At 39.8% G+C, this 24,838-nt stretch overlaps 1 protein-coding gene across 2 annotated transcripts in view; it reads left to right on the forward strand.

Annotated features, from left to right (window-relative positions):
- The window catches only part of LOC137965079 (E3 ubiquitin-protein ligase PRT6-like), a 48,701-nt gene extending 24,350 nt beyond the window's left edge, over window positions 1-24,351 (forward strand). Inside the window, exons 5-19 of one of the 2 annotated variants that reach the window (XM_068811475.1) lie at window positions 194-437; window positions 947-1,711; window positions 1,877-2,074; window positions 2,255-2,934; window positions 3,342-3,393; window positions 3,754-4,429; window positions 4,616-4,824; window positions 4,917-5,446; window positions 5,629-5,733; window positions 5,951-6,017; window positions 6,151-6,228; window positions 23,310-23,378; window positions 23,512-23,840; window positions 23,963-24,049; window positions 24,136-24,351. In XM_068811475.1, coding sequence (XP_068667576.1) covers window positions 194-437; window positions 947-1,711; window positions 1,877-2,074; window positions 2,255-2,934; window positions 3,342-3,393; window positions 3,754-4,429; window positions 4,616-4,824; window positions 4,917-5,446; window positions 5,629-5,733; window positions 5,951-6,017; window positions 6,151-6,228; window positions 23,310-23,378; window positions 23,512-23,586 — 3,748 coding nt within the window. In that variant the 3' untranslated portion in view covers window positions 23,587-23,840; window positions 23,963-24,049; window positions 24,136-24,351. Of the gene's footprint in view, window positions 1-193; window positions 438-946; window positions 1,712-1,876; window positions 2,075-2,254; window positions 2,935-3,341; window positions 3,394-3,753; window positions 4,430-4,615; window positions 4,825-4,916; window positions 5,447-5,628; window positions 5,734-5,950; window positions 6,018-6,150; window positions 6,229-23,309; window positions 23,379-23,511; window positions 23,841-23,962 lie in introns of both variants that reach the window. The other variant, XM_068811474.1, reaches the window with a different exon arrangement.
- The last annotated feature ends 487 nt before the right edge of the window (window positions 24,352-24,838 follow it).

Raw genomic sequence — 24,838 nt, forward strand, 5'->3', positions numbered from 1 at the left:
TCATGGACAAAATGGGGGATTCATAGTGAAAAGAATTCAAGGAAACAGAACTGATTCTGTGTAGTACTTCTCTGGGTACCATATATTTTCTTTTGTACTTTTGTTTTTTGTTAGTTCACTTTTCAGGGAACAAGAATACTTCAGATTGTTTATTCTTTTAGTCACAAATTGTAAAAGGCAATACTGTTTCCAGGTATGAACCAGTTTTGGTGCAGGAAATGCTCACACTTTTCATACAAATAGTTCAAGAACGCCAATACTGTGGGTTTTCTGCAGCTGAAAATTTGCACCGGGAATTGGTGTGTAAGCTGGCAGTTGGAGATGCCACTCACAGCCAGTTGGTGAAAGCTCTCCCTCATTACCTTTCTAAGAATGATCAGCTTCAAAAAACTTTGGACATGCTTGCTGTTTACACCAATCCATCTGGCTTTAAGCAGGTTTGTATATGCTGAAAATTCTTAATACTTGTTCACTTGAAGCAGCACTGGTATCAGGATTTTATTGAGTTAAACCTTGACAAAATGCGATCAAACTAATCATTCAGAAAATTATCATTATTTCTTTCTTCTTTATTTATGTTGGCTATTTATCACATGCTGCAAAGGGGCGTTGGACTGAAAAATGCACATCTTACTGCATCAAAACAGCAATAGGTGGGTGATGAGGTAAGGATGTCAATGCTGTGGCAGTGGTGTGACCCAGGTGTCACCATTGGACTTGATGACTTCAAAAGGAAAAGCCTTCATGACTGGCTGAGCCAAGGCCAGTTGTTTGCCCGTAACATGTTAGCATAAACTGTTTAGTCTCAGGCTCATGCAAGGTGTTGCCTGGTTGCATCCATGTAGTCTCTTCTTTTAATCGATTCACATGATTTTGACATGAATCTTAGGCACCATAGGTTGTCTTATTTTAAAAAAAATAATCTTTATCTCTATATGCATACTAGGGAAAATATTCACTTCGTAAACAATACTGGAAGGATTTGGACTTGTATCATCCTCGCTGGAGCTCAAGGGACTTACAGATTGCTGAAGAAAGATATCTGAGGTTCTGCAAAGTGTCACCTTCCACAACACAGTTACCTCGATGGACCAAGATTTACTATCCTCTCCATCCAATATCTAGAATAGCAACTTCTAGGACAGTCTCGCAGATTCTTTGTGCTGTTCTATTTTATTCTTATTGCTCAGAAAATTCAGCTCTATCACGTGCACCAGAAGGGGTTCTGCTTATAGCTCTGCACTTGCTTTCATTAGCCCTAGACATTTGTCACATGCAGAAACAGATCTACATGGATTCCAACAATGTGCCGTACATGGATAATTCGTCGGATGAGGACTGTCTTTCCTTTCTTGATTATGCTTGTGAAAAAATTGATGTTACTGAGTATAACAGGGCCAATTTGCAATCCTTCCAGAAGCAGCAATGCTTGCTTTCTCTACTTGTATTGTTGATGAGGAAGTACAAGCAGGTCCATGAATGGACTCTCGTGGAAGTAAACCAGTGTAACTTCTCTTTGTTGATTGAGAATTTATTGAAGAGGTTCAGTGAACTGCATACTGGCTGTATGAGTGTGCTACAAAAAGTTGCACCTGATTTGTTTGGCGGTTTATCAAAACCTGCCTATGGTCCAGGCCCACTGGATTCTGTTTCAGCAACTGATGTGGAAGAGAGAAAAGCAAAGATTAGAGAGAGGCAAGCTGCTATTATGGTTAGTATTGATAAATGAGAAAAGTGTTTTTATCATACATTTATTTTGTTTATTCCTCTATTATGGCATTTATTTTCTTAATTTATACTTTATATTTTCATTAAGTTGTGGTTCTTTTTGTTCGTTATGTCATGCTTGTGTTGTTGGGGCTATATTGACATGCAGGAAAAAATGAAAGCAGCACAAACCAAGTTCATTGATAGCCTTGATAGTTCTGTAAATTCTGAATGGGATTCATCTGATACTTACCAGGATGCATCCATCTCTGATAATGCTATTCAAGAGGAGTCTGCACCTGTTGTTTGTTCTCTTTGTAAGGATCCAGATTCAAAAAATTCTCTATCCTTCTTGATTCTCCTGCAGGTGAGATCTATTGAATTTTTTACTTTTTTTAAAGAAAATGTTCACCTTAGTTTATGTTAGGAATATTTTTCACTAAACGATTAAGTGGCAATATTTGCATTGTAAGGCTAATGACATACATGACTCTGTTGTTTTTTTTTTTTTTTTGGAAAATGGTGGAAATTTATTCGTGGAAACTAGAAATCTCGACTTGCTACTTTTATAGAGAGAAAACCACCATCTTGGGATAAGTCATACAGGGAGCAGCCTGTTTCCAGCAGCAACACGATGCAGAGTCTATCTGCGAGTGAAACACTCCCAAGTAGTTCAGAGATGATCTCATCCTCCCAGTTAGTGCATTTAGTACAAGATGCTGTTAATGAGTTTACAAGTGATGGACGGCCAACAGATATTGATGCGTTTGTGGAATTTATTAGAGCTCGCCTTCCTGCTATTAGGAACACCCAACTTCCAAATGCATCCAGTGAAGCAGACATGAATGCTCCATTTTCCCCTGAGATGATGGAAGATGATATTTACCGGTCCATTATGAGTGGTCTTTCTAATATCATGCTCCATTCAGACCATTTGGAAGTTGAAAAGGAATCATCTATTTCACATTTTGATGAAGATTCAGTGAGACTTAGTTCTGTTGTGCTTGAAGAATATGTTGCATCACTATCTCAGGAGACAGCAAGACATCCTTCGGCTTCAGAGGCAGGCCATTCAGTACAAAGGGAAAATGTATCATCCAGACTTGCTCCAGCTTCTGCTTTTAACAGTTTTGGGCCCACAAATTATGATGGGATCCATATATCATCATGTGGGCATGCTGTTCATCAGGAGTGTCGTGATCGATATTTATCCTCTCTTAGGCAGAGGTGAGTTTGATACCTGGGCTCCAGATTATTTGAGTATTTGTTATTTTCTTTCCAATACCACAAGAGTTGTTGTATTTCTTTTATGCACATATTTTTCTTTCTTCATAAAGTTATTTGTTTGCTTTTTAAAAAGAAAAATGTATCCTCTATATGCCATATATTCTCAGTCATACTGTTGTTAAAGAACACCTGCGTTGATATTCTATTGATTTATATCCACTTCTTTGTTATATGATATCACTGAATTTACTACAGAAAAAGAAAAGATTTCTTTATGTTGACATCAAGAATCTTGAAGCCAAACAGAGTTCCATTGGAATAAAATATTTGTGCTACTCTTTTCATTGAATCTAAAACCCAACTTTTATTGTTTGGCTGATTTAACTTTGTGTTACTCCTTGTCACAGATTTTTAAGGAGAATTGTTTTTGAAAGAGGGTCAATCGTGGATCCAGATCAGGTATGTTTGTTACTCTCTGGAAAAAAAAAACAAAAATAGAATGGGAGCTTCCCTGCAGTTATGCAGTTGAAGTTGTTGGTCTAGTAGTGATACCAAAACTGATACTGTGCTGGTGATGATTTTTTCCTGGAAAAATGTTTATTTGTATATTTAGTTAATGCTCATCTTGTATGCTGATTGATTTCTAGATTGGTAAAATTACTCATTCCCTCTTTCTCACTTGCTCAACTCAATTATTGCCATAGGTTTTCTTGGAAGTGAAGTTATGTTAATTCGTTTTTGTTTCCTTCTCAAGTCTGTGCATATGCTAATGGCTTTCAGCTGTTGCTTTTTTGGTTTGTTTGTAATTGTCTATTCCAGGGTGAGTTCCTATGCCCAGTATGTCGTAGACTTGCAAATTCAGTTTTGCCTGCTGTCTCAGCTGGTCCAAGTAAAGTCAATTTGAGGCTTATGATGCCTTCAAAGGATAATTTGATAGCCAGTACATGCTCTTTTCCAACTGCATCAGTCACTGACTGTAGTAAACTTAAGCTTGACTGTACTCTTCAGCTTTCATTAGCATTATCCCTTATTCGAAGTGCTGCCAGTGAAGTCGGGAAAAGTAAATATCTCAAGTGCTCCTCTCTTGAGCCCAGTGAGAGTATACCACAACCATTACAATCTGTCTTCCATTCACTTTGCAAAATGTATTATCCTGAATCAAGTGGTAGTTTGTTGGCATCGGGGCGTGTCAGCCCCTCTGTGCTTTTATGGGACACCCTTAGATATTCACTAATTTCAACAGAAATAGCTGCTCGTGGTGGTGGAATGAAGATGTCAGCAAGGGGTTCAGATTATGGCTTGAAAGCATTATATAAAGAAGTTGCATCTCCTGCTGAGTTCATATTTTCTACGCTACTTCAGGTTGCCCAAACCGCCCGAACTCATAATCGTTTGCAGTCGCTTCTTAGGTTCCGGGGCATACAACTTCTCACCAGATCTATTTGTTATGGTGTTTCAGTAGATGAGCTGTTAAGCAATCCAAGTAGCAGAAATGGTAGGACAATAATTGATGCTTTTTGTAATGTCTATTTTGTTTAATTTTTTATTGTTATAAAATTACTTCTCTTGTTAGTTTATTTTAATATTAACAGGAAATATGTCTTTGCTAAATATCCCTAATTATTTTGCTTCTAGTTATCTCTGAGATTCATCTTGTGTGCCATCTTCTCTTGTGGTTCAGGTAATATCTCATCTATCTTGAGGCATGTAGACAAGGGAGTCTTTTTCCCAGATATCCAGATTTGGAAACGAGCTGCTGATCCAGTCCTTGCTCATGATCCCTTTTCATCCTTGATGTGGGTTCTGTTTTGTCTGCCTCACCCCTTCTTGTTGTCGGTGGAGTCTTTCATAGCAGTTGTTCATCTTTTCTATGTGGTTTCTGTGATTCAGGTGACATAAATTACTAAGCTGGGAATTTTAGTAAGAAATTTTCTTTCCAAGCCCGAAGATTTTCTAATTTTGTTTGATGTTTTGTATTACAGGCACTAATTACATTGTGTCTAAGCGATTCTGCTAATCTCTCCAAGTCAGAATTTGGTTATCCCCTAATTAGTTGCATTAGTGAGATCATCCAAGAATCTACAGTTGCTCGAAAATATTTTGTCTCCAACTATATTGATTCTTCTAGTTTCAGTGATTTAATTCGTAGATTCACCCATCCTTACCTTAGGAGATGTGGCCTATTCTGGAAGCTGTTAAGATCTTCAAATGTTCCTCCTTTTGGTGATAGCTCTTATTTATGGGATTGGGCATCTTCACATTTGAGTGATGGAAATACCAAAGAAGTTTTGGTGCAACTGAGTGAAATTAGTCAACTTGAAAAGATGTTTAAGATCCCCCCCCTTGATACGGTGCTCAAGCATGAAACGGTGCAGTCTCTAACTATTAAATGGTGTGGGCATTTTTGCAACGACATTGGAGTCCATAATTGTGGACGGACTTTATATTGTACTCCTGCTGTTCCATTTAGGTTGCTACAACTTCCTCGGCTGTACCAAGATCTCCTGCAGAGGTTTGTCTGAGCTTATATATTATGTGCAGAATTCATTTGTTTGGAAACTCCTCATTTCAACAGTTATTTTGCCTTGGGACCTAAAAAAGGGACTTTATGGTTATTAACTATAGTTGAGATATTGTTTGTCTTAGGTTTACTCTGTGCTTTCAGGCTACTAATCGAGGCAATTGTGTTATTAGGTACATAAAAGCGAGATGCCCTGAGTGCAATCTTATTCCTGTAGAGTCTGCGTTGTGCTTGCTGTGTGGCAAACTGTGCTCTCCAAGTTGGAAGCCATGCTGCAGGTTTTTTGACATAATCTTCTTGTTATTTTTATTTTTTGTATATTTGACCATCTTTTATATAAGTGCTAAAAATAGTGCCATTGACTATCCTAATGTTGTGCCATACTGAAAATGTATATTTGACTATCTTCTTGTTATTTTGTTTTTGTATATTTGACTATCTTTTATACAACTGCTAAAATTAGTGCCATTTGACTATCCTAATGTTGTGCCATAGTGAAAATGATAGCCAAAGTCATTCAATCAGCTGTGGTGCTGGTATTGGTGTTTTTCTGTCAATTAGGGTATGCAAATTCTATTACTCATATCAATTCAGTTTTGATGAACTTTAGTGATTGTCTCACTTGATGCTTGGGTGAGACCTGCTATAGTTTTTCTATATTTGGTGATGACAAGGTGCTCTTCCCTTCATAACAGAGAACCACAGTCCTTCTGCAAAGATCTTCACGGCTTGCACCATGGCCTTCCCCTTACTTGGATGCCTTTGGCGAAGAGGTAAGCAAATTCATCTTAAGGTTTGAGCTATGATTATTCTGAATTAATTAAAAATATTATATATGATCCAGTGTTCTGGTTCAACTTGGTGTAAATTATGTAGACAATGCAAGGTATAAATAAATATGTTTAAAAAATATGTTTTTATGCCTGATTGAACTCAACTCTTTGTTCTAATTCGTTTTGAAGTTTTCCTTAGATATGCTACTATATATAAAATGAAAATTTTTGTTTGTTTGTGTTGAATTTAAGATCCAATGTTATGAACCTCGATCAAGGTAGTGAGAGAGGGAAGAAGGAGAAGAGAAGAAGAGAGAGGAGAGAAAGAGAAAGAGCAAGAGCTCGGCTAGAGAAGAGAGAAAAAGGGAGAGAATGACAAGAGAAAATGCTTGGATGAATTTAGAGAAGAGGAGAGGGCTTGATTGAAACCCTTAAACCAAGACCCTTATTTATACTTTTTCCATTACATATTTAGGGAAACTCCTCAATCAATTAGGATCCCTAATTACATAAATCAAGGAAGATAAATTACATCAATCAATTACATTATTCAAGGAAGATTACCAAATCTTCTACCTCATGTGATGACACCTCATGAATATTCGACCTCGTGTGATGACTCATTATGCCTCCTCATGTGGGCATGGTGGGTTTGGTCCCACCTTCTATCACCCCCCTTCTAAAGATAGGGGTGAGAAAACATCATAGATGCCCAACTTGCTACAAATGGTAGACAGGATTTTATGAGTGACTGGTAGAGAATGTCTGCAACTTGTCCTTGTGAAGAGATATGTTAGAGAGATAATATGCCAGCTTGGAACTCGTATAAAGTGGCAGTCTACGTCAATGTGCTTTGTTCTTTCATGGAAGACCGGATTTGAGGTAATATGACTCCCCTCTTGATTATCGCAATTTAGATCCATAGGAGATTCTTTATAGAATCCCACTTCAGTGAGAAGGACCTGATCCATAGAAGCTCACTGTGTGTGCCATGGCCTGTATTCTGCTTCTGCACTGGACTTTGCAACTACATTCTGCTTCTTGCTTATCAGTATCACCAAGTTCCCTCCAACCATTGTACAATATCTTGAAGTAGATTTTCTGTCATTTGGGGGTCCGACTCAATCTGCATCTATGAATTCTTCTATGTTGAAGTGATCATGATTCTTATAGAGAAGCTCTTTTCTTGGAGCTCCTTTCAAGTATCGCAATATTCTTTCCAGTGCTTGCCAATGAGTAAGTTGTGCTTTGTGCATGAATTGATTCACCACACTTACTGCATATAATATATCTGGCCTTGTTACACAGGGATAAATGAGTTTCCCCGCAAGTCTTTGATATTTTCCGATATCCACATTTTCTCCAGTGCCTTCGGATAATTTTGTATTTGAAATCCATAGGAGTTTCTGCTAGTCTACACCCCATCATACTTGTCTCCTCCAGTAGATCAAGGACATACTTCCTTTGAGATAGTATAATCCCATGTTTGGATTGCAGTACTTTAATATCCAAAACGCATTTAAGTAGTCCAAGATCTTTTGTCTTGAACTCTTCACATATCTTTTTCTTGGTTTTCTGAATGCCCTTGAGATCACGACCAATTAAGACAATATCATCAACATAGACAGAGTGATCTATGGAACATCTGTAAAACCCAACCCGTATCAGTTTTTGGGTAAATTTATCAAACCATGCACGAGGAAACTGTTTCAAACCATTAGGGATTTTTTCAATCGACATATCGACTCCCCCTCAACCACAAATCCAGGTGGTTGTTGTATATTAATTTCTTCCTTTATATTTCCATTTAGGAAACATTTTTCACATTTAATATGATAGACCGGCTAGGAAGAATTAGCAACAAGGGATAATAAGATATGTACCGAGTTCGATTTGGCCACCGGAGAAAAAAGTTTCCTCATAATCGATCCTATAGCATTGAGTATAGCCTTTGACAACAAGACGGGCCTTAAGGCGAGGAACTGACCCATCCGGATTATGTTTAACCTTATAGACTTACAGCTGACTGGTTTCTTGCCTGAAGGAAAAGGAACTAGAGCCCATGTCTGATTTTCATAGAGTGTCTGCATTTATTCTTCCATTGCCGCCTTCCACCCTAGATGTCTCAGAGCTTTCTGATAGGAGATAGAGGAGATAGACGCAAGAAATTGACAACATGAAGAAGATAAACAATGGTGAAACACAAAATTTGATATGGGATGAGTAGAGGGCTTAGTGCAAGTTCCGGGTTCTTTACTTAAGGCGATAGGCCAAGTATCACATTGTGGTCCAAAAGGAACAAGAGAAGATGAACTTACCTCGATGGGATATGCAAACTCTGCAGGTGTGGTGTCGGCCAATGCGTCAGGGGGTTGAACAGTTTCCACAATATGAGGCACAACTGGTCGAGGAGAAGCGAGTATAGAAGAGAGACCTGGAGGGGCATTTTCTGAGTAGTATGAAAAATCTTCGAAAAAGGTTACATCCCTGGATACAAGTAACCTTTGCAGAGTAGGATTGTAGCAAACATTACCCTTTTACTTGCAAGAGTATCCTAAGATTATACACTTGACAAATTTCAGATCAAGTTTACTACGCTTTGGTGAGGTAATATGAACAAAATATGTATACCTGGAAACTTTGAAGGGAAGCCAAAAATGATCATCATGTGGAAACAATAATGAATATGGGGATTTATGACCGAGAACGGAAGAGGGTAGCCTATTTATAAGAAAACACGTAATAAGGATGGTATGTGGCCAGTAAAAGTATTGTACTTTCATCGTATATAATAAGTCGCGAGCTACCTCGAGAAGATGACGGCTCTTCCGTTCTGCTACACCGTTCTGTTGAGGAGTGTAGATACCAGACATCTGATGGATGATGCCATTGTCTTGACAAAAGGAATCTAGATCACTAGAGATATATTCTTTGGCATTATCAGACCTAAATACTTTAATAATTTTCTGACCGAATTGAGTGATCACCTTAGCATGAAAGGATTTAAAAATTGATGATATTTCAGATTGCTCTTTAAAGAGAAATAGCCATGTGGTACGAGGAAAATCATCAATGAAGGTAATAAAGTACTTAACTCGGGAAATGTTTGAGACACACAAGGGTTCCTATACATCTATGTGAATCAACAAAAAAGGAGCAATACATTTAAGTTCAAGCCGAGGAGAGTATGGGGTCCTCTGATGTTTGTTCAGTTCCTTCGGGATTGATTTGGAGGGAAGGGTGTTCGGCGATGCTTGCCCAACTAACACGAGTCACATTGGAAGGATAGACTTGACGGAAATGCCGAAAATAGTTGAATCAACTTTGAAGGAGATGGATGACCTAACCGTAGATGCCATTGTAGAGGAGAAACCACAATGCATAATTTATGTGGAGAGTTTTGTGAATCATCCTCCACATAATATAGTCTGCCTTTCTCATGCGCCAAACCAATCATCCTCCTCATCGTAAGATCTTGAAAACACAGTGTGAAGGGATAAAAAGTTACGGAGCCATTCATGGATATAGTGAATTGACTTACTAACCACAAGTTGAGAGGAAATTTAGGGACAAACAGACTGGTGACATAAAAGTGGATGGGGTTGATGTACCCATTCCCCGTACTGGGAAATAAATCTATTAGCTAAGATGACATTTAATAGAAGTGGACTCCTTCAAATCTAAAAACAATGTGGACATACCTGACATGTAAGTGGATACCCCCGAGTAAAAAACCCAAGTAGAGGATGGACGCACATGAAAAGCTGGCATACCCGAATTAGCCAATGTGGCTGTAGGAGTGGAAGATTGAGTCACAAATATTGATGAGGAGGCAGCATTTAATTGTACCATGCACTGAATAAGCAGCTACATTTCATTAGAGGCGTTTGTTACAACTTGTACAGGAGGTTCAGTGGATGAGTTAGTACTCTCATAAACAAAAGAGTTGGCCCAAGCAGGTCTCCCAAACTTCTCCTAGCATTTTTCAGAGAAGTGGTTTGTGCGACCAAAATAAATGCATTTTTTGTTCAGCTTAGTGTCACCTCTGTGTTATGGTCCCTAGCCATGGATCTAGTAACTCGGCGAGGTAATTGTGAATCCAGCACGTTATGAGGGTTCTTGACCCAGATAATGAATAAAAAACTCCCTTTGATCTTAGTGTTATCGTGATGCTTGAAAAGGAGTTTCCTTTTCTTTGTCCTCTACGTAACTAGAAGACTAATGGTGCTGTTCTTGACCAAAACGAATGAAACCCTCTTTTAGACTCATGTCAATGGTGTAGGGTTTCTCTTGAATATTGCTATTGCTCACGTATGACAAGGGGTATGATCCTCTAACCCTTCTCCACTCGGGAAAGAGGTTAAAGTTGCCTCTTGATATGCTGTTCGAGTCTACAACCCAAGCACCTCCTCTCCCTTGTTCGGATTGAAGACAAAACCTTTCTTTCTTGCTGCTATTCCGTGGAAGAAGCTAAAACCCTCCTTAGAGCTCGTCAAGGAGACCTCCCAACCCTGGAGCTCGTCAAGGAGAACTCCCAACCCTAGAGCTCGTCAAGGAGAACTCCCAATCCTGTTTAACCTAATTCCAGACTTGCCTATTTTCGATTTCCTTACCCTTTAAATAGGGTTTTGACGTCATAAGTGTTTTAGGGCTTAAAATACCAATTCTGCCCCTACGTCCTTGCTCATTACATAATTAATGAAAAATTAAACTGAAAGCAATATAAATTATGAAAGTTAAACTAGTGAACTTAGTGAGTCATTGCCTCCTCCTTTGTGTGACTCGACGTGCTATTGAGTCCATAACATCTGCCTCCCCTTAGAGAAAGAGCTTGTCCTCAAGCTTGTAAGCTGGGTAGACCTGTTTGAAGCTGTCGAGCCGCTCCCAGGAAGCTCCTTCCGGTTCTGTATCCGTCCATTGAACTAGAATCTCCCACTGGGCGTCGACCAAACGGGCGCGTAACACCGCGGAGGGGGTCAGAATGACGTGTCCATTGTCCACTGGATGTAGGAATGGAGTGGAAGTAGGCGGTGACCCCGTATATGGTTTTAGGAGGGAGACATGAAACACATCATGCAGCCGAGCCGTGGCTGGTAGTTGAAGTTGATAGGCCACCTGTCCCACGCACCGAATAATGGGGAAATGCCCAAAATACTTGGGGGAGAGCTTGTGACGTGATGGACCCGCAATGGACTGCTGGCGGTATGGTTGTAGGCGTAACCAAACATAGTCCCCAACTTCGTATGAAACATCTCGGTGTCCCTTGTCGTAGGTACCCTTCATGCGATCCTGAGCCCGCTGTAGGCGGTCTGTAATAGTCTGTAATACCTGGTCTCGATCCATGAGGGCCCGATCAATGGCATCCATGCGGGTGGAGCCTCTAGTATAAGAGAGAAGGCGAGGGGGGTCCCGACCATAAAGAACCCTGAAAGGAGAGGATTGCAACGCGGAGTGGAACGAAGTATTGTAACAGTATTCAGCCCATGGTTGCCATTGAACCCATTGCTTCGGACGATCTCCCACAAAGCACCGTAGATACATTGCAATGGTGTGATTAACCACCTCGGTTTGGCCATCAAACTGAGGGTGATACGCCGATGAGAACTTCAATTTGGTGCCGCTCAAATGAAAAAGTTCCCTCCAGAAAGTGCTTGTGAATACCGCATCCCGATCACAGACAATAGATTCTGGTATGTCATGTAATCGTACAATATGCTCAAGAAAAGTTTGTGTCACTCGTGATGTTGTATATGGATGAGCCATCGGAATAAAATGGGCATACTTGGAAAACCGATCCACCACCACAAATAAAACTGACTTCCGGCTGACAGTGGAAGACTGTCAACAAAGTCCATGAAAATATCGGCCCATACCTGGGTAGGGAGGGCGAGAGGCTGAAGAAGACCTGCTGGACTCAAATGATCGGTTTTATTGCGTTGGCATACCTGGCATGCTGAAACATATTTCACAATGGAAGTCTTCATAGCCTGCCAATAAAAATCGGCGTGAATGCGCAACAAAGTTTTCTGAGTACCTTCATGTGTACTGTCATGATAAGCCAAGAGAATGGCTGGAATCAACTCGGACTTATGGGCATGGTAAATCCTCTGTTTGTAACAAATAAGTGAATACTAGATGGACCACTTAGAATCCATAATCCCGTCTGTAATCTTTTTGTGGAGCTTCTGAAGGGTAGGAAGAGCGATATGTGCATCTCGCACCAAGTCTAGAATGAGGAAACGAGACTAGCTAACTGCATATATGAGCTATTGGTTCAAAACGCCTGGACAAGGCATCTGCTGCCTTGTTTAACCTTCCCGCATGGTACTCCACTGAGAAATCAAAGCCCATTAACTTACTGATCTAATGCTGCTGTGACGACGTCGTGAGGCGCTGTTCAATTAAGAAATTGAGACTATAATGATCAGTACGGATGAGAAATGCACGACCCCATAAGTAAGGCTGCCAGTGTTGGACCGCCTTGGCCAACCCAATTAATTCCTGTTCATACGCAGCCAATTTGAAATGACGAGCTGCCAACTACCGGCTGAAATAAGCAATGGGGTGTGACTGCTGCTGTAAGACTGCCCCAATACCCCCACCAGAAGCATCACACTCAACCACAAATAAGTCTTCAAAATTTTGGAAGCTGTAAAACAGGTGTGGAGGTGAGGGCACTTTTGAGGGCCTCAAAGGGCTCTGTAGCCTCCTTGTTCCAATGAAAGGAAATCTTCTTGAGGAGATTCGTCAAAGGGCCTGCTAGAGGGCCGTAATTCCGAATGAATTTGTGGTAATAGCCCGCAAGACCCAAAAATTCGCGCAAAGCGGAGCACGACTGAGGTTGTCGCCACTCCCGAATTACCTGAATCTTCTCGGGATCAACAGTGACCCCCTCATGTGATATAATGTGGCCGAGGTAAGCCACATGAGATGCCGCAAAGGAGCATTTGGATTTCTTCAAATAGAGCTGATGTGCTCGTAATAGTTCAAACACAATCCATAAATGCGTTAAATGCTCTTCTTTGGACTTGGTATATATGAGTATATAACAAAAAAAAACGAGTACGAATTTCTGAAGATAAGAGCTAAATACCTCGTTCATCAATGTTTGAAAAGTTGAAGGTGCATTGGATAACCCGAACGGCATGACCACAAACTCAAAATGGCCGTGATGTGTTCGGAATGCTGTCTTCCCAATGTTGGAGGGGTGCATGTGAAGCTGATGATATCCCGAACGTAAGTCCAATTTTGTAAAGACCCACGACCCATGTAACTCATCTAGGAGCTCCACTACTGAAATCAGGAACTTATCCTTCACTGTCTGCGCGTTTAATTCCCAATAATCAATACAGAATTTCCACGTGCCATTATGTTTCTTTACAAGCAAAACGGGTGAAGAGAACGGAGATCTGCTGCTGCGAATAAGGCCCTGTTGTAACATCTCCTGACATTGTCTCTCGATCTTGTCTCTGTAGGTGTGTATACCGGTACGGTCAAACGACCACCACATCAGACCCTGGTTTCAAACAAATCCGGTGATCACAGTGTCTCAAGGGAGGGAGCCCTGAAGGCTCATGGATGAGGTCAGAGAACTCGTCAATAAGATTATCAAGAGTGCTGTCCGGAGTTGCTTGGGCGGTCATAGAATGAAGGTAATGCGGTTTGTCGACTAGACTCCTCTGTAGGAGCACTTGGCTACCGCGCAAGACAAAACTCATTGTTAAAGTAGAGAAGTCTCACAGGATGGGTCCCAATGTTTGTAACCATTTAACGCCCAATACCATATCAAAACGGGCCAGAGGAATGACAAAAAATTCAGCATGAAATAAAGTAGTGCCAATGGAAAAATTTACCGCCTTGCTGATCCCGTAGCTAGGAACTTTCTCCCCATTGGCCACTGAGATTGTGGTTGTCGGATGTGGAAGGATCTGTAACTGCAGGTCCTGAGCTGCAGTTAAGCTAAGAAAATTGTGGATACTCCCCGAATGCACTAGTCTCACAAGTTTCCGATCGAGGACCTGAGCTCTGATTTGCATAGTTTTGGGCGATTTCTGCCCCGTAATGGCATGCAAGGATATTTCCGGTGGTTCCTCCTCTATCATCTCCTCCGTATCATCTGGATTATCTGCTTCATCCACTTCAAGCCAAAACAACCTTTTGCACTGATGACCTGCCCGATACTGTTCATCACAGTTGTAACACAGATTCTTGGACCGCCGTTCCGCCATCTCCGCACTTGTCAATTTTTTTATATACTGAGGTGGAGGATTACGTGATCTCGTATCCTCTATCATAGTATTACCTGGGGTGTTTCTCGGAGGAGGTACTGTTGACTGAAACGCCTGAGGAGTATTTCGCCGTCCTTGCCAAGTGGAGGAAGTGCTCCGTTCCCCTTGCCATGCTGGTCTTCTGTGTTGGATCTTCTGGCGAAGTTCCAATGCCCGAGCTAGATTCATTGCTCTGGCTAAGTCGACAAGTGCATGTAGCTCCGCCTCTAGCCGTAAGGACTCATTAAGGCCTGCTGTAAATAAATTTACCTGCTGGTCCACCCGAACCATTCGGCCCGCTCTTGCTAATTTTTCCTGGAACTGTTTTTGATATAGCTCCACTGAACCAGTTTGGCATAACAACACCAAATCCCCCAAAGGGTTGCTTTGAGCCGGAGGACCAAAACGTAGATTGCATAATTCCTTAAACTTTGCCCAATCTATCAATAATCTATCCAACTCAATTTGATTATACCAAAGTTGTGCTTCCCCCAATAAGTGGAAAGCCCAACCCTACCATATCATTAGCTGCTGTTCTTTGATGGCTAAAATTTTTTTCACACCTATGCAACCAAATCAAAGGATCTTCTGACTCATTACAAGTAGGGAAATCAAGTTTAGTATACCTGGGTACGGTGCCTCCTCTCTGGTTGAAGTGTCCCTGCTAGCTAGGAAAGCTAGTGCGCCCAACAAACTCATCTCCCTCTCTGTTATGCGAGTTGTCCTCTCCTCTTTGTTCTGGCATTGTGTTCCTTCCAGTCGTTAGACCAGTTGTTATACTGTCCATCCACCCATTCAGCCTCTTAATTTTGAGATATATTCTAGGAAACATCTCCATGATTTGAGCAAATTTTCTGTCATTCTCTGCCTGACCTCTGAGCATCAACTCCCTTAATTTACTATTGCTGATCTCCGCCATGTTACCCTGCTCTGATACCAAGTTGTTATGGTCCCTAGCCATGAATCTAGTAACTGGGCGAGGTAATTGTGAATCCAGCACGTTATGAGGGTTCTTGACCCAGATAATGAATCAAAAACTCCCTTTGATCTTACTGTTATCGTGATGCTTGAAAAGGAGTTTCCTTTTCTTAGTCCTCTACGTAACTAGAAGACTAATGGTACTGTTCTTGACCAAAACGAATGAAACCCTCTTTTAGACTCACATCAAGGGTGTAGGGTTTCTCTTGAATATTGCTATTGCTCACATATGACAAGTGGTATGATCCTCTAACCCTTCTCCACTCGGGAAAGTGGTTAAAGTTGCCTCTTGATATGCTGTTCGAGTCTACAACCCAAGCACCTCCTATCCCTTGTTCGGATTGAAGGCAAAACCCTTCTTTCTTGCTGCTATTCTGTGGAAGAAGCTAAAACCCTCCTTAAATTCGGAAAGGAGTAATTAAAACCCCCTTCCTCCCTTCGATCTCGAAGGATCTTAATACAAACAGAATTCAAGATGAAAAGAATGAAAGATCAAATCAAGAACATACCTTGGAGCTCGTCAAGGAGACCTCCCAACCCTAGAACTCGTCAAGGAGAACTCCCAATCCTGTTTAACCTAATTCTAGACTTGCCTATTTTCGATTTCCTTACCCTTTAAATAGGGTTTAAGTGTTTTAGGACTTAAAATACCAATTTTGCCCCTACGTCCTTGCCCATTACATAATTAATGAAAAATTAAACTGAAAGCAATATAAATTATGAAAGTTAAACTAGTGAACTCAGTGAGTCATTGCCTCCTCCTTTGTGTGACTCGATGTGCTATTGAGTCCATAACACACTGCTTTTCCCTCTTCCTTGAACATCTTTGCCCTATCTTCGAATATTTCCAATTCTGCCCTTAGAAGATTCTAAGGAACCCTGAGAGTTTAGGGCTAATGTTGGGGTGTTGGTCACATCAGCGTTTTCTAGTGCTACAACGGCTTTCTCTGCACACAATACTGGCTATATGCTGTGAACAATGACTGATCCTCTGAGGCCAATAATCGAACCCAAATATAGTCAAATTCAGGTCCTAACCCATCTAGGAACTTAACAATTTGAACTTGTCCATTTTGTTTCCTTATTTCCCTGTCACTCGTGGTGATGAGATGGAAAACACTGATCTCCTGTAATATACCAACAAGCTCACTGTAGTATGCAGTGACAGACCACTAACCTCTCTTGAGGCTAAACATCTTGGCATATAATTCAAAAACACTGGACAAGTTACTCTTGTGCATAAACAAATTATAAGGAATTCCACATTTCCTTAGTAGTTCCACAATTCATGACCTGATTTCTCAAGTCAGGTCCAAGATTATTAAGTATCCGGGTCATAATCTAACAATCTTCAGCTTCCCAATCTTCGTTCAATGGGATATGAATTTTATCTTTTTCTTACCTTTCAAATATAGAAGAAATGATCGTGGCCAGCTTAAGTAATTTAGGCCATTTCGTCTCTCAGTAGTTATTATAATAGTACCCCTTCCTTCTGAACTTACAAATCCCCTTGAAGGAGTAAAAATGAGTCAGCTATTATGATCCCTAAGTAGTCTCCAAAATAGCACACTAGTCAATGTGGGCAGGTGTTGTGGGCCCCACCTTGCAGGGGAAAATTAGGGTTCTGGAAATTAGAAGATCCAACTCACCCTAACACACAATTCTTGTGGCTGTAGGTAAGTAAGAAACTCTCTTCCCCAGTAGGCTATCCCCTTATCTGCCTGCTTCTGTCGGCTATCGGCAAAGGAATGAGATTCCCATTCCCCTCACGCGCTTCTTCCCTGACTGCTACTGCTAGTCCAGAGATAAGAAATTAGGCTACCGTACATACAGAAAGAAGAACTTTCGTGCGCTCTCCTTGAGAAAGGAAATTATTCAGGCCTATCGGTTCGGTTAAGGAATTAGGTGCCCCTGTCGTCTTTCTTTCAGGTTAGGCGGATGCCCTGTAAGAGGTTGGTTCTACTGTGGTGTCTTGCTTAAGAAAAGAAGTCCCGGTAAAATATATCCATTATGAATTATATACACCCGGATCTTACCTTTCGATTCGAAAAGGGAGCTACCTCGCAGGCAGTACCTTACCCGCTAGCTTTGTTAGAGAAAAGAAAAGTATCCCCCAGCCATAGGCTCAGAAAAGAGATTCCCTATCCTCTGGGAAAAATCACAAATTTCACCCTTTCAGGGCTGACATCACCAAATTTTCTGATGATGCAGACAATCCAGCCCCAGTAACAAGCTGCTTGACAAGGAAAAAAGAGAAAATTCAAGTAAAGAACTCTCTTTTAGGGGTTAGTCAACAAAGGGGGGTTAGTGCACATGACTCAGGACATGATCTTCATGTGCATTACGTAGTTCATGTCCTGATGTCATTAGGGAGCGCCGAAATTCATGTCATGTACATGAAGATACATGACTCAAGAGTTCATGTCTCAAGAGTAACGGGCGGAAAGTGTTTTCCGCCCGATTTTGAGAATCATCTACATGACTCTCGCGCGGGCTCTCTCTCGGCGAGCGAGGCTGTCTCTCGGGGCTCTCTCTGCTGCACACACTCTTTGCCATTTCATTCCCACATCCCTCTCTCGTTCCACAGCCCTCTCTCGATGTTGCCGCAGGCCGGCCGTCGTCGTTGCCTACTAGCCCGTCCCTATCGCCATCGTCGTTGCCCTTTGGCTCGCAGCTGAGGAAGACGACGATGGTTTAATTTTTCCTAAGTTAGGAAAAATAAACTATCTTCATAAAAATTATTAATTTATAATTTTTATTTATAAAATAATTATTTTTATTTATTTAATATATTTATTTTACAATTACTATATTAAAATTGTGATTTAATAGTCATAATTAAAATATTGTTAAAATAAATATTTGATAAATTATTTTTGGCATAATTATCCGATTGCTATAGTTAATTAAACCAATAGTTTTAAATTTTGTGATAATATATTATTAATTAATAATACATAAAATATATTATGTACAAATATATAGTGTGTTAAAGTTATGATTAGATCAATTTTTTCTCTTAAATTATTCATTTTTAGGTTAAAGTATATCATATGTTATTAATAAATTAATAACTCAACGTATTACTTTCGTTTTTGTTATTTATAATGTTATTTATTTATTATTTGTAATTAATCATGTAGGTATTTCATTGGCTCATGTAATTACCATATTAATGTACAATAAAATATCTAATTCAATTAATAAATATATTAGTATATTTAATTATACATTAAATAACTTATTCGTGTAGTAATAATGGTTGTTTTACCTAATTTGGGGTTTAAGGATTATGTTGTAATTAAGTGCACTGTAAAGGTGTAGAGATTCTCTTGTTTTTTATGTTTTTCTCATGTTGGGGCACTAACACTGGAAACTGTTTTCCAGTGCACATGAAGTCGTCAACACTAACACCAAGTGCGAAGATGATCTTCATGTACATGACTGACATGATCTTCATGTTGGACATGAACTTGATCTTCAAGAATCCATTTGGGGCACTAACCCCCCCAAGATGGAAATTTGGAGTTCATCTTCATCTCCTGATTCAAATTCATTTCATTCATCTATATGAACTTCATCTTCAAACTTGGTGTTAGTGTAGATGACTTCATGTGCATTGGAAAACAGTTTCCAGTGTTAGTGTCCAAACATGAGAAAATATAAAAAACAAGAGAATCCCTAAACCCTAACAATACCTTAATTAAAATATAATCCTTAAACCCCAAATTAGGTAAAACATGCATTATTACTACACGAATAAGTAATTTAATGTATAATTAAAATATATTAATATACTCATTAATTGAATTAGATATTATATTATTTAATGATTGCATTTTATTGTGCATTAATACAGTAATTATCTGAGCCAATGAAATACGCACATGGCTGATGGACCCTACTAATGGTTCTGGCTGAACCCTCTACTGTAGACATGAAATCCATCAAAATAACTCTAGCAAGAGATGAATCCTATGGCAAAATCAAAAACAGTTTCTAAGGGCTTTGAAATTCACCATTGATCATTTTGTTCCTAAAAAAAATGGCGATTCTAGCTAGAGCATGAAAAGGGTGAATCTCAATAACTGGTTTAGATGAAGAAACATCTACACAGACACACATGGGTTCAGAGGACCTCTTCCTTCACATCAGCAAGAGAACCTTGGTACAGAAAGTAGATACATTGCAAGTGTTTTGTATAAAAATTATCTTACAATGCTTTAAATGGTGGATTTGGCAAAGTATTCCCACAAACACATGGGTTCAGCAACATCTTCTTTTCTTTTTTTAACATTTCAAACAAGATCTCGTAGGGAAAGGAGATACAGGATGTGGGGAGAAGGTAATAAATTTCAAATGGTCGACAAATTACTATGTAGTAACTGTCCTTCTGCAGCATGACAGCCTTGGTGAGGCCTAAAAATTAGTATTTCTTCTTTCTTTTCCTATTTTCCTCAGCTTTTGATGTCTCTGCAGATGTTTGACTGTACAAATGATGGTTTCAATAACAATTGATGAAATCGTCTCTAGTCATAGTTGTGAGAGCCAGCATTGCAGCACCCACTGCAGGCTCCAGCTGCAAAAGAAAAAATTGGAAAACAAGAGATAATTCTGGCAATCCAAAATCACTGCTGATAAAGAAATTGCACTGTGCTAATTCACTGCCAAAAAAGGAATAGTTCTGCGACTTAAGTTTATAAAAGGCTTATATGAGTCTTTGCTCAGAGAAATTTTTAGAAGCAGCATTGAAGATATGAAAAAAAAACTATAAATCAACTTTAGTGCTGTCCAGTGACTGAAAAAGTAACATAAATTTGCTGATTCTTGACTAATGAGGGATATACCCTAAAAATACCATAAACCCTATACCAAGCTTTAAACCCTAAATACACTAAACCCTAACCCTAATCCCAAAATTAAACCCTATAAAGACGACCAAACCCTGAATATAATCTAAATCCGAGATGGTCCTCATGGAAAAAACTTTATCAAATAACCTTTACCCGTCACGGAAACACAAACGACAAAAAATAGAATACCATGTGGTGGATATGTATAACACCCGAATCTCCTCACCACATGGCAAAAACATTCCATAACACTTAAAAAAATTTTCAACAACATTCTAAAACATTTCAAAATTAATTAAACTATTTTCACAATTGCAGATGCACTAAACAATGCAAAAACACACACATTGGGTCCAAATTCATCGAACACCCCTCGTAGAGCCTCATATGACTTCGCAGTTGTTCTTCTTCTTTTCTCCATTTTCGTGTTGTTCTTCTTCTTTTCTCCATTTTCGTGGTTCCCTTCATCTTTCTCGAATGTCCGTCTTCAAGAAGACTTCTTATGGTTCTCATTGTTCCCGTTTCTATCCATTGATGTTGCGGCATTATAATTGGATTTTCTCTCAAAATCTGTTAGCTTCTCTGCGGTGGCTAAAGTGGTTGCAAGCGTCTTGTTCATCTCAAAAAGAACATAACCAATCTTCATTGGTCATGTTAGAAATGCTTAACATTAAAAAAGTAAAGGACTAAATATACTCATGAATCCTCCTTTTTTGCTTCAATGTGCGCTATTATTTTCTAGCAAGGTAATCGACATCTTCGAGAAAGAAATGGTGCTTCAAATCACACTTGAAATCTTCCCAAGTGTCAACTGAGTTTTCACCATTCTCGGCATCACCAACCCTTCTTCTCCACCACAAAGATAGCATCATCAATGAGAAACATAGATACAGTACTAGCCCTTGCTTTCTCATTTGTGAGATTTGATGCTTTGAAGTACTGCTCGACTTGCCATAAGAAGTTCTCGATCGCCTTTGGATCTCGTACTCCCTCGTACGATTTAGGCTCTGAAATCTTGATCTTTTTGTGCGTAGGAACCCTTTCCCCATTCAAAATGGCTCGTTCGAGAATCACAATTCTCATCCGCATCTCTTCCAACTCTGTTCTCATCTCGTCAAGATCATTGCGAGTATCTGCCTTTAGAAGTATAATGGCAACATGCATATTGCCCTTGAACCGCTTTAAGGTTACATTCTTGAACCTCCTCCACTTCTTGAATCTTCTCCTCCCAACTTGAGCATTGACACTCCACCACTCGAGCCTAGATTAAAAGAAGTTAAATGAGATTTGGTTTCAAAGACTTTCTTCTTACCTTTGTTTAGAACAATTTCCGTTGTCTGTCCCGAGGAAAGCATGACTTGAACGTTTTTGCTCTGATACCAACTGTCATGCAGCTAGATTGAGCAAGAAAAAACTCCTAACCCTCAGCTTGTGACCTAACTTATTTTGGATGAAAAGTAGGCTAGTTAGCCTCTCTTTGAAGAAGAATTTAAGCCATAAATGAAGAGAAATGACCTTTCACAAAAATGGGGAACTCTAAGTACGAATTTGAAGATGCTTACAAGTGATTTGCAAGGCAAATTTAAAATTTATTCAAATTCAAATAAGGCATTATCTCACATGCCTAAAATCCCTCAAAAATCCTATCCAAAGTTGTCTGGAAAGGCCCCCAACTTCAAATTTCAAAATTTGAACCCATGAGCCAGCCATCTGGATAGGCCTGTGCGCATGGGCCACCCTAGGCTGCGTGCCTGCATATCACCCATGCAAGTTTTCATGCTCCTTGAGTCCAAAGCATTCACAAAACAGAGTACAAATTCAGCCCATGTCAGTTCACCTTTGTCCTTTTAATGGCTGCCCCTCCAGATAAAAACTGGTATGACCAACTTTCTGTTCCTCTCTTATGCCAAACTGTTGGTTCCTCGTAATCCACATATTTTGGACAGTCCAGCCTCATCATTCTTGTGCTAAAACCCATACGAGAAGAACTTCCAAGCTAATCTACCCCCGAAGTAGGCCATGTGCCTTTGTCATTGTGCATCACCTTCTCTTTAAGTATTTTATGCAACACTTCAAAATTTTTTTTTGATATTGTGAGACAATAAATCAATTTTTGCATGGACAGACTTGAATTCCACATCAAATCCATCATAATTTAAACTGCCTCATCTGTTACATCTAACAACTTGTATAGATATAGAGAGATTGAATCGATCAGCTGATTGGTGTATTTAGAAGTTTGCTCATTTGCACGCAGTGGAGTGCATGGATCTGAAACCGGTTTTTCTGGTTCTCTTCGGGTTTTGGCTGAAACCCTTTCGTTCTCCCCGCGTGCGAGTGATCTAGGATTTCCCTCAGAAACCTGTTTATCTGGTGAGAATGGGGTTTCTGTGCAGAAATCAGGGTTGAGACCGGATTGCTTGGTCACTTCTGCTTCTCTTCTTAACGGCGCCTTTGATGAACCAAACAGAGAAAAAAAAAAACTTTGAATAAAAACAATATTCAGAACTTCAATACCATGGAATTCCAGGCCTGTGTTTTCCTCCCACAACCAAGGAACGTTGCTTGGATACCTGTAGATACGGTTATTAATATTTTGATGAGATTGATGGAGAGATGTGAGCGAATGACAACGGCAGATGCCATGGAGATATGTGAGCGAATGACAACGGCAGATGAAAAACAAGGGGATAACTTTGCTTTTCGAGAGAGCCACTCTCTCCTTTTTCTAATAAGCAGATTTTGGGGAACAAGTTCTGGCCCGTGTGGTTGTGCATGCTCCATTCTATTATCAAAAAGAAATTGCAGTTTAGACTCCCATTACACTGAAATTGAAATATCTCCTACATCCCATAATTATGAAATGGCTTAAAGACATGATAAAAACAAGAGTAGCAAAATACACATATCAAATCCTAAGTTGTATTAAGAATTCACATGGATCTGCACTTACCTCATGATTCTGAATTGTCGGTCATTGCAGGATCATGAAATGCATCGAGGAAGACCACTGTATTTGAGTGAAGAACGCTATGCAGCCCTTACCTACATGGTGTGTAATTTTTTTCTCTCCTGTCGCTATTTCTTCTATTGGTTATTTGTCAAAGCGGATGTCCTTTGAGAGGACTGCACCTTTTCTTTTTTGGTATTAACTGGGTAGGTTCTGAAACTTCCTTATATGACAGGTTGCTTCCCATGGTCTGGATCGGAGTTCAGAGGTCCTGCGCCAGACAACATTCGATACAATGTTCACTGCATAATTTCTAATTTATTGTGAAGTACTTGTTTGAAAAGGTTTCAAGGCCATGGACACTCAAACTTGAACTACTTGATCTTCAATGCACTAAAGCTTGATTTATTCTAATCTGAAGACTTCAAGTGTATTTTTAGAATCATCGATCTGTCAAATGCAGAGATGAGCTGTGAATGTCTCTGTGGTTATGGGCCTGTGTAAGTATACAGTGAAGAAGAACCCTTTTAAGTGGCATCTGCTGTCAGATCAAGCCAACATCAGGTCTTATTTCATTTCATTTCATTTCTTGTTGTTTAGGTTCTTAGGTTAGTATTCACTTCCTTTTAAAATGCACGTTAACTCCGTATACTCGAGCAGGTTTTAATTCTTGTCTCTGTGCACAGGTGACTGGAAGTTATGTACATGATAGACATTGGGTCCTAGTTTCTGTTCAGTTTTAATTCATTTCCTGGTTGTACAGCCCCTTCCTGGTAAAACTCCATCTCGAATCCAAAGTGGTAATGCTGGTCAATTTTTTGACTGTTCCATATAATCTTCAAACTCATGCCGATTGCAGGTAGACGAGGTATTGTTTTTATATTAAATGTTGCAAGGAGTGCATTTAGGACAGTCGGTGTAGAGATCCTTTGAACATGCTGCTGGTTTTTTTGTTGTATATTTGTGTTCTAGAACAGGTATGAGTGGTAAATGATAGCAAATGAATGTACAGGTTTCAAAGACCACCATCGGGATAGTGGGACAAGTATACTATGAATATGCCTGTTAATAGTCATTTTGCCTCAAACCGTGCTACCCTGCTAACCATTTATGAATGATTTAATGGCCTTTGTACCCTGAGATATTAGATTTCAAATTAATATGTATAACTTCCATTAGTATCTACCTGCATACATTTACGGCTAAATTGGCGAATAAACGCTAACATCGAGACAAAAAAGAGAATTGTTTATATTACAGAAAAATATATCTTTTTTTTTTTCAGTATGAGAGCGCGGCAGCCATTACGCAAGTTCAATCGTCTTATAGCTGCTGCCTAGCAACAAGGGTCTCCGTTGTCAATAAGGAGGCAAGGAGGAGAGTACCCACTTGCCTAAAGGTACAAGGGACGCTCCCCCTCCAGCTCATGATAAGAAAGCTCTTTTACATTTTGCAGGTAAGTAGTTACATTAGTCGTGGGAGATAGATCAAAGGTAGGAGTGGGCATTGGATTGGGTTTTATGGAGAACGTGACCTGACCCAACCTAACCTGTAAAACTTGG

This window comes from Aristolochia californica, unplaced genomic scaffold, assembly GCF_029961685.1.
Source record: "Aristolochia californica isolate CCGP_79_NKW_82.1479 unplaced genomic scaffold, dmAriCali1.0.hap1 SCAF_5, whole genome shotgun sequence".
Lineage (NCBI taxonomy): Eukaryota > Viridiplantae > Streptophyta > Magnoliopsida > Piperales > Aristolochiaceae > Aristolochia > Aristolochia californica.